At 40.9% G+C, this 12876-nt stretch overlaps 1 protein-coding gene across 1 annotated transcript in view; it reads right to left on the bottom strand.

Annotated features, from left to right (window-relative positions):
* Window positions 1-12876, bottom strand: part of EGFLAM (EGF like, fibronectin type III and laminin G domains) — a 183458-nt gene that overhangs the window by 112883 nt on the left and 57699 nt on the right. Inside the window, exons 2-3 of the mRNA XM_041750439.1 lie at window positions 3915-4024; window positions 2784-2867 (exon numbers count right to left, since the gene is read on the bottom strand). Of these exons, the coding sequence (XP_041606373.1) occupies window positions 2784-2867; window positions 3915-4024 (194 nt within the window). The remainder of the gene's footprint in view (window positions 1-2783; window positions 2868-3914; window positions 4025-12876) is intronic.

Raw genomic sequence — 12876 nt, 5'->3', positions numbered from 1 at the left:
TCTTCTACAGACAGCCATGGGCAGCAAACTCACAGTGTCCTGCCTGAGTTCTGCTGACACTCACTCAGTTCTTGTTCCTTGCCATTGGTGATGCTGAGGGTTCCACATCCACAACCCCATTTAATGATGGCAGCAGCCTCATGCTTTAGGCTGATATGATACAGGACAGGTGCCCAAACTGTCTCTGTCACGGCACCTTTGCTGTCTCTGGAATATTTTTACAGCACTTCTAATGCCAAAGAAACGCCTAAGCGTTCCATTTTTTCAGTAGTTATACCCAAACAACCTGGAAGTAGTAGTTCACACACTTGTTACCCTTTCCTTTGAAAAGCTGCAACATTCCGCAGTGCCCCCTGTGAGTTTGCTGCAGAGCCCTGGAGCACCCTGGCACACCGTTTGGAAACCCCACAGATACTACCTGTAATAGAGATACTATTCGGGTCCCTGTTTTGTCCATGAGGGAACTAAGTCCAGTGGGCCTAGCTTGCTGTAATACAGCCATCTGCAAGCAAGTCTCTGAACCCAGAACCCACCCTGTTATACCAGACCCCTCCCTTCCTCCCGACTCACTCCCGTTAGGTTTAAACAGTATTTCCTCCCTCCATTCCGGATGCTCTGAACGCCCCCCCCCAAACCTCCCCACCGGAACACACAAGCTCGTACACACACGTGCATGCTTGTCCTCTTGGCTCACACCATTCCTTTCGATTTCACTGCCCCTCCCTCTCCTCTGCCTTTCCAGAAACTGCCCCTGCTTCAATTCTCAACCCCTGGTTCCACCATTTGTTCTTACACTGATCTCCCCCTCTTCAAAACTTCAGTCTGCCTATTAAGCAGCATGTTAACGACATCTGGTCTTCCAGCTGTTTATCAGCAAGAATGTGATTTTCCCAGTAAGATTGAAAGCTCCCCGAGAATAAGCTCTCCTATGCTGGGCATAAAGGAGCAACGAAGAAAGCTTGTTGAAATCAGCCAGGTATAATTTGCTAGCCTACTCTGATGCCTGGATGTAGTTAACATAAAGAATATATTTAACATAAAGGCAATGATCATGAGGAATGGTCACCAACATCTACCTGGCTTCTTTACATTTTAAAACCAAAGGCTTGTACACACACCATTTTATTTGGAACTCACCACAGTATAATTATTATACCCCTCTCATGGGAGAAAGGTAAGACTTGGCCAGGTTAGGTGACTGGTCAAAGTTACCCAACCTGTAGGTGCAGAAAGGGTGCCTGGAAGCCCAGGGTGCCTATTTCCCTCCTGGCCCTTTGCTTCATGTTTGCACTGCAGTGCCCTCCCCAGAGATGCCAGTGTTCAGCCCAGGTCCATGTGGTGGGGCTGCATCTGGGTTCCAGAGGCACTGTCGGGACTCCGAGACACCTGCCATCTGCACTGTGCCCTCGCTGCCTGGGCTGTGCTGCAGGCAGAGCAGTGAGCCATACTCCCTGCAGGACAGGAGGCTGGCGGCTGGGGACACTGCTGGCTCCCTGGTGGGGTCCAGGAACTCACTGAAAGTTCCCATGCTGCCGAGGTGAGACAGAACTTCAATTAGTGGCTTCCTACGTGGGCTAAGTCAATCTCTCCTTTTAGGATGAAGTAAGCCATAGAGGTTGGGGCTGAGGACTTCTGGGGCAAACAAGGGCAGCTGGAGCAAAAGTCTGAGATTAAAAGCATACATGCAAGCTGCAGATGTGCATCGATCTCTGCTTTGTGAAGAGCTTGGGTAAAAATAGCCAGGGCAGGGTTCAGAAGTCAGTGTGCACTGGGTCTACAGTTGACTCTGTTACTCAATAATGTGCAATGTAGGGACAGTGATTTCACCCGTCTGAGGCCAGCATCCTTGTCCATAGAATGAGGTCATAGGATAGTTGTGAAGATGAGATGGAAAAACAAAGGTAAAGCAGAGGAATAGTGCCTGACAGGTAACAGATGCCCAGCAAGTGATCGCTACTTCTCCCGGCTGACAAACGGGTTTCTTGGCGCTGTGCCTAGCAGGCTCTTATGTAGGACTTGGAAGCACGGTCACTGCCACCGCCACCGCCACTGCCACCGCCACCCCGTTTCAGCGGCGTTCTAGGCACTGGTGCTAACCGCTTGCAGAGCAATTCAAAAGGCTTTAGCTATAGGATAACTGCAGTAGAATGGGGAAGGAGGAGGAGAGTGGAGGAAAGGAACCAGAACATGCCTAAGGCAGAAAAAAATCACCCAGATAGACCTTGACAGGAAAAAAAAAAAGACGGACAGGCAACAATTGGTTAGTAGAAGGACAGGGTGCCGAGCTCGGCAGGAAAAATAAACAACTTGGACCGTGTGAATATATATTTCAAATGACATCATTTTCTCCTGCGCTGTGTCTCCAGGTGGTTAGGAAGATACAAATGTGTCATCTTTCTTTATAAAGCTTTATTGGGATTTTTTAAAAAGTTGGAATTGAACTTCTTGAAGGAAAAAAGGGGGGGGGAGGTGAAACAGCAGGCAGCTATAAGGTGGCTGCTCTGTGGCCTGATGAATGGGGTGGGTTGAGCCCGGGATGGAAGTGCTTACACCAGAACTCTTTCTTCACAAGGCTGCCTTCCTGGAGAGGGAGAGGCGTGTGATAAGGGAATGTGCACAAAAGGCACGTGTAAATTCCAGAGAATTCTGCAAACATTAGTATTCCATCCACAGCTGCACACACGCACATGCACACACACACAGGATTGGAAATCCTTCTGCATCTGGCTGAAATGCCAAGCCCCAGTGTGCATCTGAGGGGCTGCCACGATGCAGAGACTCACCATGGCCAGGCTGTCCTGGCTAAGCGACACGCTGTGGGATTGCTCCTGCAGGTATTTGTCCATGCCGACCTCAGAGAAGAAGACCTGGAAAAGAGGGAAGCATCCAGGCTGAGAGCAGGGCCAGCACTTCTCTACTAGGTCAGGGGCCTGTGGTTCTAGCTCCACTCACAGCCACAGGGGGTTCGAGGCTGGCCAACACCAGCTCCACTGCAAACATCAGCTCTACCTGGCAGGGCTTGCAAACTCAGGAGGAGGCCCAGGAGGAGGATCTGCATCAGTGAAGTGGGAAGGAGGGGGCTGGACCAAGCTCCTATTTTTCCCCAAACCAGGACTTTCTCAGGTAATCTTCCATCATCCCACTTTTGATAAGTAATATGAGTTCAGAAACACATTTCTCTGCCTTCAGAAGACAATAGGATGAGGGCCTATTTTTGGTGAAAGGGAGGCAGTAGGAGTAGTAGTTAGAGATCTGGGTGTAATGGGGAGTCGGGGTGGGGGAGGCTTCTGTCCCATTTAAAATGGGCAGCCCCCCTCCAGCAGGCTCGGCCATAGGAATGTGGACCCCGTGTGGCCCGCTCTCTGGATATTATTCCCAGAGACCTTAGAACTCCAAGTATTTATCTGAAATCTCCTAACTCCTAAAAGCTGACTAATTTTGAAAAACCCTGTACAAATGAGACATTTTGGTGAACTGAAAGGAACTCCTCCTGAAAGGTAGGAGCACATTCTCTGTTCCCTCCCTCACTCTGCCATCCATGTCTTTACTTTAATTCAGATTTTACAGTATTTTGTACCTGTTGACAGCATTCCACAGTGACTCTATTACTTCCCATGTGCCTGCTTCAGCCTCCGAACTTGACTGTGGGCAACCAGATAGCAGGACCCACATCTTCCGCTTAGTTTCTATTTTCCCATCCCTGAACAGAGTCAGGACTCTATAGATTCTAGGCACTGACAAATACCCTTACAACAGGGAAACACTTCCTCTGGTTTTATGTAAGGACACTGAGGCAGTTGTTAATAGGGGAGTGTTGATAGAAGGAGGCCATATAGAGGAGGAGCAAGGGTGGGAAGGGTGTGCAGTTACCCCAACAATACCCACTATGGAAATCCCTGTGCCCCGGTACTCACAGTATACCCAATGATGGGGCTCTTGGGATGCCTTGGCATTTTCCACTGGATGCTGAAAGCTGTGCAGTTCAATGAGGACAGCGTGATATCGAGAGGAGGCCCCACCTTGCCTGCCCCAAAGCAAAAAAGACCGTGTTAGAGGCTGCACGCATCCACCATGAGTATACTTGCAGATGCACAGCATACTTCAAGATGAGGCCACAGGACAGAAATGTAGACACCTCTCTGGCATCCCACACCTGTATCAGCTGACTTCACTGGAACTCTGCTATCCCCTCCCGATGTGGCAATGGTAGGGAAATCCGCCCAGCTATTTCCCTCTGTCCCTTCTGTAACTTCTAACACCCCGGCGGCTGACAAAGGAAGAGTGGGGGTAGCACAGACCAAACACTTCTGACTTGACTCTAGGAGCTTGGAATGTATTAAAGGAAGATGATGATTTGCCTTTCTTTTTACTTAGTAACATATATATGTTTTATAGGTATGTTGTATAGCTGTGTCTGTTTACATAATTCACTTATTATAGACATTATGCTCTTTCATCTCTACATTTTCTCGGTGTTCAGTATGTATTTCCAAAAACAAGGACATTGTCTATATCAGCCATATTGAGACAATACTAGTTTCTGATCCATAGTCTACAGTCAATTATTCCATAATGTCCTTTGTTTCTATTTTTCTCCTGCACTAGAATCCCATCCAAGTTTATGCATTGCATTAGGTTGTCATCTCTTTAGTCTCCTTTAATCTGATCAGTTCCTCTTTCATGAGCTTGCATTTTGGAAGAGAATAGTCATTTATTTATAGAATGTTTATTTGAGTTTGTCTGATACTCCCTCATGATTGACCACACATCGTGTTAGGCTACTACCGATCTTCTGATGATGTGTCAGAAGGGGAATCATCTGCTTACAGACCGTTTGACAGTGGGTAACTGAAATTGCTGACATTGAAACCATAGACACGTGGGGGACCGCTGTAATGCATATGCCACAATTTACAGTATTTCTCATTCCACTATTGTTAGACATTTAAATTATTTCCAGTATTCTGCTATTTTAAATAATGTTCCATGAGGGCAGAACCCAGGTATGTCCAGTTGAGAGCACAGATACTAATAAATGAAAGAGCTTGAGTGGATGAGTGTTCTTCATCCTGATTTTCCACCTGCTAGTATGTCCTGATGATCCTTCTTTTTAACAACTGTGTATAATTCTCCAGCATATCAGTTCAGGTACTTTGTCTGTAACTCACAGAGGTCTAATGCGTCTATTTATTAGACTGCTGCTAGGGCCTCCCACTTGTGTTTTTAATAACAGAAACCAAAGCCTTTCTGGTGGCCCAAGTAATAGAGGCTCAGTGCTGTCACTTGGCAAGGACTGCCAGTCTAGGAGGCAGCAGCCACACTTCTCTGCCCACAGACAATACCACGACCACCACTGTTATCACTCAGGGATTTGATCTTCAACTACTTGCTGTCTCTGCCTTGGTTCAAGATCTAAAGTCCCATCTGGCTGGCCAAACTTCTGTAATGTGACTCCTTCTTGACTCAACCAAGGGGTCAGAAAGGAATAATCAGTTTTTTTCTGCTTTCCAAACTGGGAACTGACAGGATGAAGGGAGTCTTAGGAATAGTACTTCTATCCCTCCTATCTATAGTACTAAAGGCTCCTTAGAGGGTAATGAGATCCGAGAAAAGCGCAGTGGGAGGTGGGAAGCCCAAATACTCTGCTATGCAGAACACACATGTACATTAACTGTATCAGCTGACTGATACAAATTTCACTGTTAAAAATAATGCTGAGAAGAACATTTGTTTATGTGCCTGTTTGTTCCCATGTCTGAGGATTTCAGGGATGGATACCTATCAACAATTATAGATACATCTATCCTAAAACAATGAAATACACATTATTTTCAAGTGCACACGGAACATCTCCAGAATAGATCACAGATTAGCCCACAAAACAAGTCTCAACAAATTCAGAAAGACTGAAGTCATTCCATCATCTTTTCTAACCACAACAGTTTGACAATAGACATCAACCATAAGGAAAAAATCTGAAAGATCACAAATATATGGAGGTTAAATAACATGCTACCGAACAATGAATGAGTTAACCAAAAAAAATCAAAGAGGAAATTAAAAAAATGCATGGAGACAAATGAAAATGAAAACACAATGGTCCCAAATCTTTCATATGCAGCAAAGCTTTTTTAAGAGGGAAGTTTATAGCAATACAGGCCTACCCCAAGAAACAAGAAAAATCTTAAATAAATAACCTAACCTCACACCTAAAGGAGCTAGGAAAAAAAAAAGAGCAAACAAAACTCAAAAAAGTAGAAGGAAGGAAATAATAAACATTAAAACAGAAATAAATGAATAGAAACTAAAACAAAACAAAACCAATAGAACAGATCAATGAAATGAGGAGCTGGTTCTTTGAAAAGATCAACAAAACTGATAAAGCCAGACCCATAAGAAAGAGAAGGGGGGGGGGGGGGAGAGGGACAGAGAGGACTCAAAATCACAAATGAAAGAAGAGAAATGACAACTGACACCACAGAAGTACTAAGGATTATAAGAGAATTTTATAAAAAATTATATCTCAACAAATTGCCAACCTAGAAGAAACACATAAATTCCCAGAAACATATAACTTCCCAAAATTGAATCGGGAAGAATGCAAAATTTGAAAGAATGGATTACCAGCAATGAAATTGAATAAGTAATCAAAAAATCCCCAAGAAACAAAAGTCCAGGACCAGACAGCTTCACAGGTGTATTTTACCAAATAATTAAAGAAGAGTAAATGTTTTTTTTCTCAAACTGTTCCAAACGAACAGAAGAGGAAAGAAAGCTTCCAAATTCACTCTATGAAGCCAGCATTACCCTGATACCAAAACCAGATAAAGGCACTACAAGAAAAGAGAACTAAAGGCCAATATCTCTGATGAACATAGAAATAAAAATCTTTAACAAAATGTTAGTGAACCATCCAACAGTAGAATAAAAATCATTCACCACTATCAAAAGAGATTTATTTCTGGGATACAAGGGTAGTTTGATATCCACAAATCAATCAACATAATATATCACATCAACAAGGGAAAGGATAAAAACCATATGACCATTTCAATAATTGTAGAAAAAGCATTTGACAAAGTACTACATCCATTCATGATAAAAACCCTCAGGAAAGCAGGCTTAGAGGGAATATACCTCAACATAATAAAGGTCATATATTAAAAACTCATGGCTAACATCACAGTCAATGGCAAAAAACTGAGAGCTTTCCCCCTAAGATCAGGAACAAGACAAGAACGTTCACTGTCACCACTTTTATTCAACATAATACTAGAAGCCCTAGCAATCAATAGACAAGAAAAAAATAAAAGGCATCCAAATTGGTAAGAAAGAAGTAAAAGTTTCACTATTTACAGATGACATGATACTACATATAAGAAACCCTAAAGACTCCATCAAAAAACTACTGATAACTGAATTTAGTAAGGTCACAGGATACAAAATTAATATACAGAAATCCATTACATTTCTATACATGAATAACAAAGTAGTAGAAAGAGAAATTAAGAAAAACAACCCCATTTACAATTGCACCCAAAGTAACAACATACCTAGGAATAAACTTAACCAAGGAGGTAAAAGATCTATACTCTGAAAACTATAAAACATTGAAGAAAGAAACTGACAATGACACAAAAAAATGGAAATATATTCCATGCTCATGGATTGGAAGAATAAATATTGTTAAAATATCCATACTACCCAAAGCAGTCTGCAGATTTAATGCAATCTTACTCAAAATACCAACAGCATTTTTCACAGAACTAGAACAAAAAATCCTAAAATATGTATGGAACCACAAAGACCCTGAGTAGCCAAAGTAATCTTGAAAGAAAAGAACATACTGGAGGTAACACAATCCCGGATTTTAAGATATATTACTAGACATATAGATCAATAGAACAGAATACAGAACCCAGAAATAAACCCATTATTATATGGTCAAATAGTCTTCACCAAAAGAGGCAAGAATAGGCAATGGTGAAAAGACAGTGTCTTCAATAAATGGTGTTGGGAAAACTGGAAAGCTACATGCAAAAGAAGGAAACTAGACCATTGTCTAACACCATACACACACATACCTCAAACCTCAAAATGGATTAAGGGCCTAAAGGTGAGATGTGAAACCATAAAAATCCTAGAAAAGAGCATAGGCAGTAATTTCTCTGACATTGGCCATAGCAACATTTTTGTAGACATGTCTTCTGAAGCAAGGGAAACAGAAGCAAAAATAAACTATTGAGACTACATCAAAATAAAAAAGCTTCTATGCAGCAAAGTAAACAATCAATAAAACTAAAAGGTAACCTACCGAAAGGGAGAAGATATTGCAAATGACATATCTGACAAAGGGCTAGTATCCAAAACGCATAAAGAACTTATACAACACAAATAATCCAATTTAAAAACAGACAGAAAAAAATAAAAAATAAAAAAAAAATAAAATAAAAACAGACAGAAGACATGAACAGACGTATCTTCAAAGATGGCATAAAGATGGCCAACAGACACATGAAAAGCTCAACATCACTCATCATCAGGGAAATTAAAATCAAAACTACAATGAAATATCATCTCACATCTGTCAGAATGGCTAAAATCACAAACACAAGAGACAACAAGAATCGGTGAGGATTTGGAGAGAAAGAAATCCTCTCATGCACTGCTGATGGGAAGCAGTCTGGTGGTGTAGCCACTGTGGAAAACAGTATAGACATACCTCAAAATACTAAAATAACAATTACATATGATACAGAAGCCCCCCTACTGGGCTATTGGGTACTTACCCAAAGAATATGAAGACACTAATTCTAAAGGTATATACATCCCTATGTTTGTTGCAGCATTACTTACAATAGCCAAATTATGGAAGCAGCCCAAGTATCCATCAATAGGTGAATAGATAAGAAGATGTGGTATGTAAAGACACACACACAAAAAAATATCACTCAGCCATAAAGATGATGAAATCTTTCCAATTGTAGCAACGTGGGTGATCTAGAGGATATACTGCTAATTGAGATAAGTCAGTCAGAAAAAGACAAATAGGGATCCCTGGGTGGCGCAGCGGTTTGGCGCCTGCCTTTGGCCCAGGGCGCGATCCTGGAGACCCGGGATCGAATCCCACGTCAGGCTCCCGGTGCATGGAGCCTGCTTCTCCCTCTGCCTGTATCTCTGCCTCTCTCTCTCTCTCTCTGTGTGACTATCATAAATAAATAAAAAAATTCAAAATCTAGCTTCTCCAAAGCTCCCAAAAGATTTTAAAAAAAAAAAAAAAAGAAAAAGACAAATACCATATGATTTCACTCATATGTGGAATTTAAGAAACAAAATGAATGAACAAAGAAAGAAAGAGACAAACAAAAAACAATCTTAGTGAACAAACTGGTGGTTACCAGAGAGGAGGTGGGTTAGGGGGATGACATATGAAGGGTATTAAGAGTACACTTACCAGGATGAGCACTGAGTAATATATAGAATTTTGGGATCACTAAACTATTCAATTGAAACTGATATACACTGTATGCTAATTATACTGGAATTAAAATTTTTTAAATTATGAGTATGTACATTTTAAGTTTTAATAGTTACTGACTTATTGCTCTCCAAAAGGGATTAAATACATGAATCTTTAAATATATTTGATTCTTTCATTTGGAAAAATTCTTAAAGCCAAATTCTTGTATCTAAGACAGAATTTCGCAATATCAACATTGTTGACCTTTTGCGCTAGATGGTTTTTTGTAGGACTTCTTCCATACATTGCAGGATGTTGAACAGCATCCGTGGTCTCAGCTCACTAGATGCCAGTAGCACCCCTCAACCATAGTTGTGAAAACCAAAAATAATCTCCAGACATTGCTAAATGTCTCCTGGGGGCAAAACTGCTTCCAGTTGAGAACTATGGATCCTAGAGAATGGATATTTTAAGGACTTTTTATAAGTATATCCAAACTAACATCTAAGAAGATTAACCAATTTAGAAACTTACGGAGGTGTATGAGAAAGCCCAATAGAAGTAATACATCTTTACCAGATCCGAGTATTACTTAAAAGTCTTTCCTAAGTTTTTAAAGCTTTATTTATTTATTTGAGAGAGAAAGCATGAGTGGAAAAGCAAAGGGAGAGAGAAACTCAAGTAGACTCCATGCTGAGTGTGGAGCCCAACATAGGGATTGATCTCAGGGTGGTGACCTGACCTGAAACCAAGAGGCACACACTTAACACTCAACACTCAACTGACTGTACCACCCAGGGATACCAAGTCTTTGCTAATTTGGTAAGAAAAAAGTTGACTACCTTAATATCTTCCTCGGCTATTTTTAATCCTCTAATTATGTGTTTGTGCATTTTTCAACTGGGTTGATTTTTTTCTTATTGATTTAAAAGAACTCTTACTATGTTACTATCTTAATCATTCACTTATATTTTCTCTGTGTATTTTTATTTTTGGGTCTAGCTGTGTAATTATCCACTACTGGTAGTTATATCACCAAGTTAAGAGGTTTATGCTAACAAAATCTCAAAGGAGACTGGGGAGTAGGAAGTGGGGGGAAGATAGTAGAAATGATTTATCAGACCCTCACAGAACCGTAGAATAACCAATAAACACAACTTCACCCTAAATCCTAGGAATAGAACTTTCTCCATTTACTTTGGGAAAAATCACAACTGACCAAGGTGGGCTACTTGGGTCAGTAAGTGGGACACCAGTCCTTGTGTCCTCACGTAACAGCCATGGTTCAGTACAGAAAACAGAAAACACTCTAAGTATTTTGAGCAGAAGCGTGGTTACAAAATTGGTGAGAAGGTCAGTGGAATGGAATTCATGACTCTCCCTTCACTCTATTTTAAAGATAGATATATAGACAAGAGAAAGAGAGAAACTAGCTATAGAGGTGACTCAAAACTAAGAAGTCTCTGCCTTCATATTCAATCCTGCCATGAGATTGACACTGCCTTCAGACACCCACAGAAGTGATGGTGAACCTTGGAAGGATGAGTTCTCATGTTTTGATACCCTCACTTAGGAGGAGAAATAGCCCCAGGAAAGTGGCCTTCATCCCACTCCTGCTTTCCATTTGTCCCAAGAATGCATCTCACTGGTGGGACCTAATTTATATCCAGAATACTGGCTGCAAGGCAGTCTGAAAAAGATCATTTTAATTTTTCCAGCCTTTGCATTATAGTAATGGTGCCTAGAAGGAGAAAAAATTGATGTTGAACAAGCCAAAGCTACAGTGTCCATGACATGTTCGTACCATAAAAGGCATGAATTGCAATATGCTATCCCCTTTACTTTCATATTCTGCAGGAAAATATTCTAATCAAGCCGTGATGGGACACAGTTAGGTATGACTTCTATTGTACTGTCACATTCATTCATTTATTAGATCTTTCACATATCTAATAAATATGTATTGAGCTCTTAAACATATCAGGCACTGGGTTAGTCAGTGAGACTACATTAAGGATACAAGAGACAGAGGACCACTACAAGCAAGTTAGCAGGACACTACAATTGGGTGTGACAAACGTAAAGGGCAATATGGGGCACTTTTGTGGCACATAGCAAGGATATACCTGGCCCTACCTGCCAGGCTAGTAGGAATGAGGCAAAGTAGGGGTGGAAAATTGTTCCAAGCAGAGGGAGCAGTATATACGCTTCCTCAAAAAAGTGGGAGGAAGAACCACATAATAGAACCATGAGGGCATTATAGTTGAGTGGATATGGAAGGGTGAAGGAGAGGAGAGAGTCAGGAAAGCTCCAAGGATTCTGCTTTGGGTAACACAGGGGAGAGGGTGTATGTCATTCTCTCATTTGGGAACACAAAGATGGCTTTTAGTGTCAATGATGAAAGAGGTGTGGTCATCTGCAGCTGGTGAGCAAGAGGCAGCCAGGTCGGACATTTGGGCCAAATACCAAAAATATTCCAGATGAATCAAATGGCTAAAGATGCAAAATCAAATTATACAGAAGAGAATTGGATTTTAAAATCCGATTTTTGTTTTTGTGGAGAAACCTTTCTAACCTTAAAAAAGGTAAAGAAAATAAATCAAAAGAAAAGTGATGAATTCTGCATCATAAAACTTTCACCATGCTCTTCAAAAATCGCAAAAGAAAAATCAAAACAACAGATCGGAGGATAAATCATTGCAGCAAAATGACAGGCCAAGGGCTGTCTTTATTATAAAACTCATACATATTGATAAAAAATTTATTTAGACCCTAATAAATAAAATATGAAGAGACAACTCAGAAAAGAGAAAGTATAGCTGGTAAACATGCATGGTAAAATATTCAAATTGCTAGTTATCAAATAAATACAATTTTTAAAAATTGAGATGTCATTTTTACCTATTAAATTAGCCAAAATGTGTAAGTGATAGTAACTAATGCTGACAAGAATACATGAATGTGCTACTCACAAAAAATTACTTATGACAGTGTAAATGAGCACAGGCATTTTGGAAGACAATTTGGCAATATGCAATAATATCCGGAGCCATAAATACGTTCCTTTCCTTGGCCTCTCAGAAGTGTGGTTACAGTCTGTTGTGAGGAAAAGAACCTTAAAAGAAGAGAAGGCTGCTCACATGAAGATGCTCCGTCTGTGATCTTGTGATACAGAAAAAAATAGAAACACTCTAGATAACTTAGATGCAGGTGATAGGCCAATAGTGGTATATTACATGGGTAGACCATAATACAGACATTAACAATGAGATTTGACCAAACACACTGTGGTATCTTGGATTGGATCTAGAACAGAGAAGGATATTAGTGGAAAAACGAGTGATACCCGAAGAGTCCGTAGTTCAGTTGATAACACAGTACTATTAGTACTATCACTAGTTAATTTTTTGGACTTG

Source organism: Vulpes lagopus, chromosome 3 (genome assembly GCF_018345385.1).
Source record: "Vulpes lagopus strain Blue_001 chromosome 3, ASM1834538v1, whole genome shotgun sequence".
Lineage (NCBI taxonomy): Eukaryota > Metazoa > Chordata > Mammalia > Carnivora > Canidae > Vulpes > Vulpes lagopus.
Note: the sequence above shows the minus strand (reverse complement) of the source record. Positions and strands in the feature narration are given on the sequence as shown.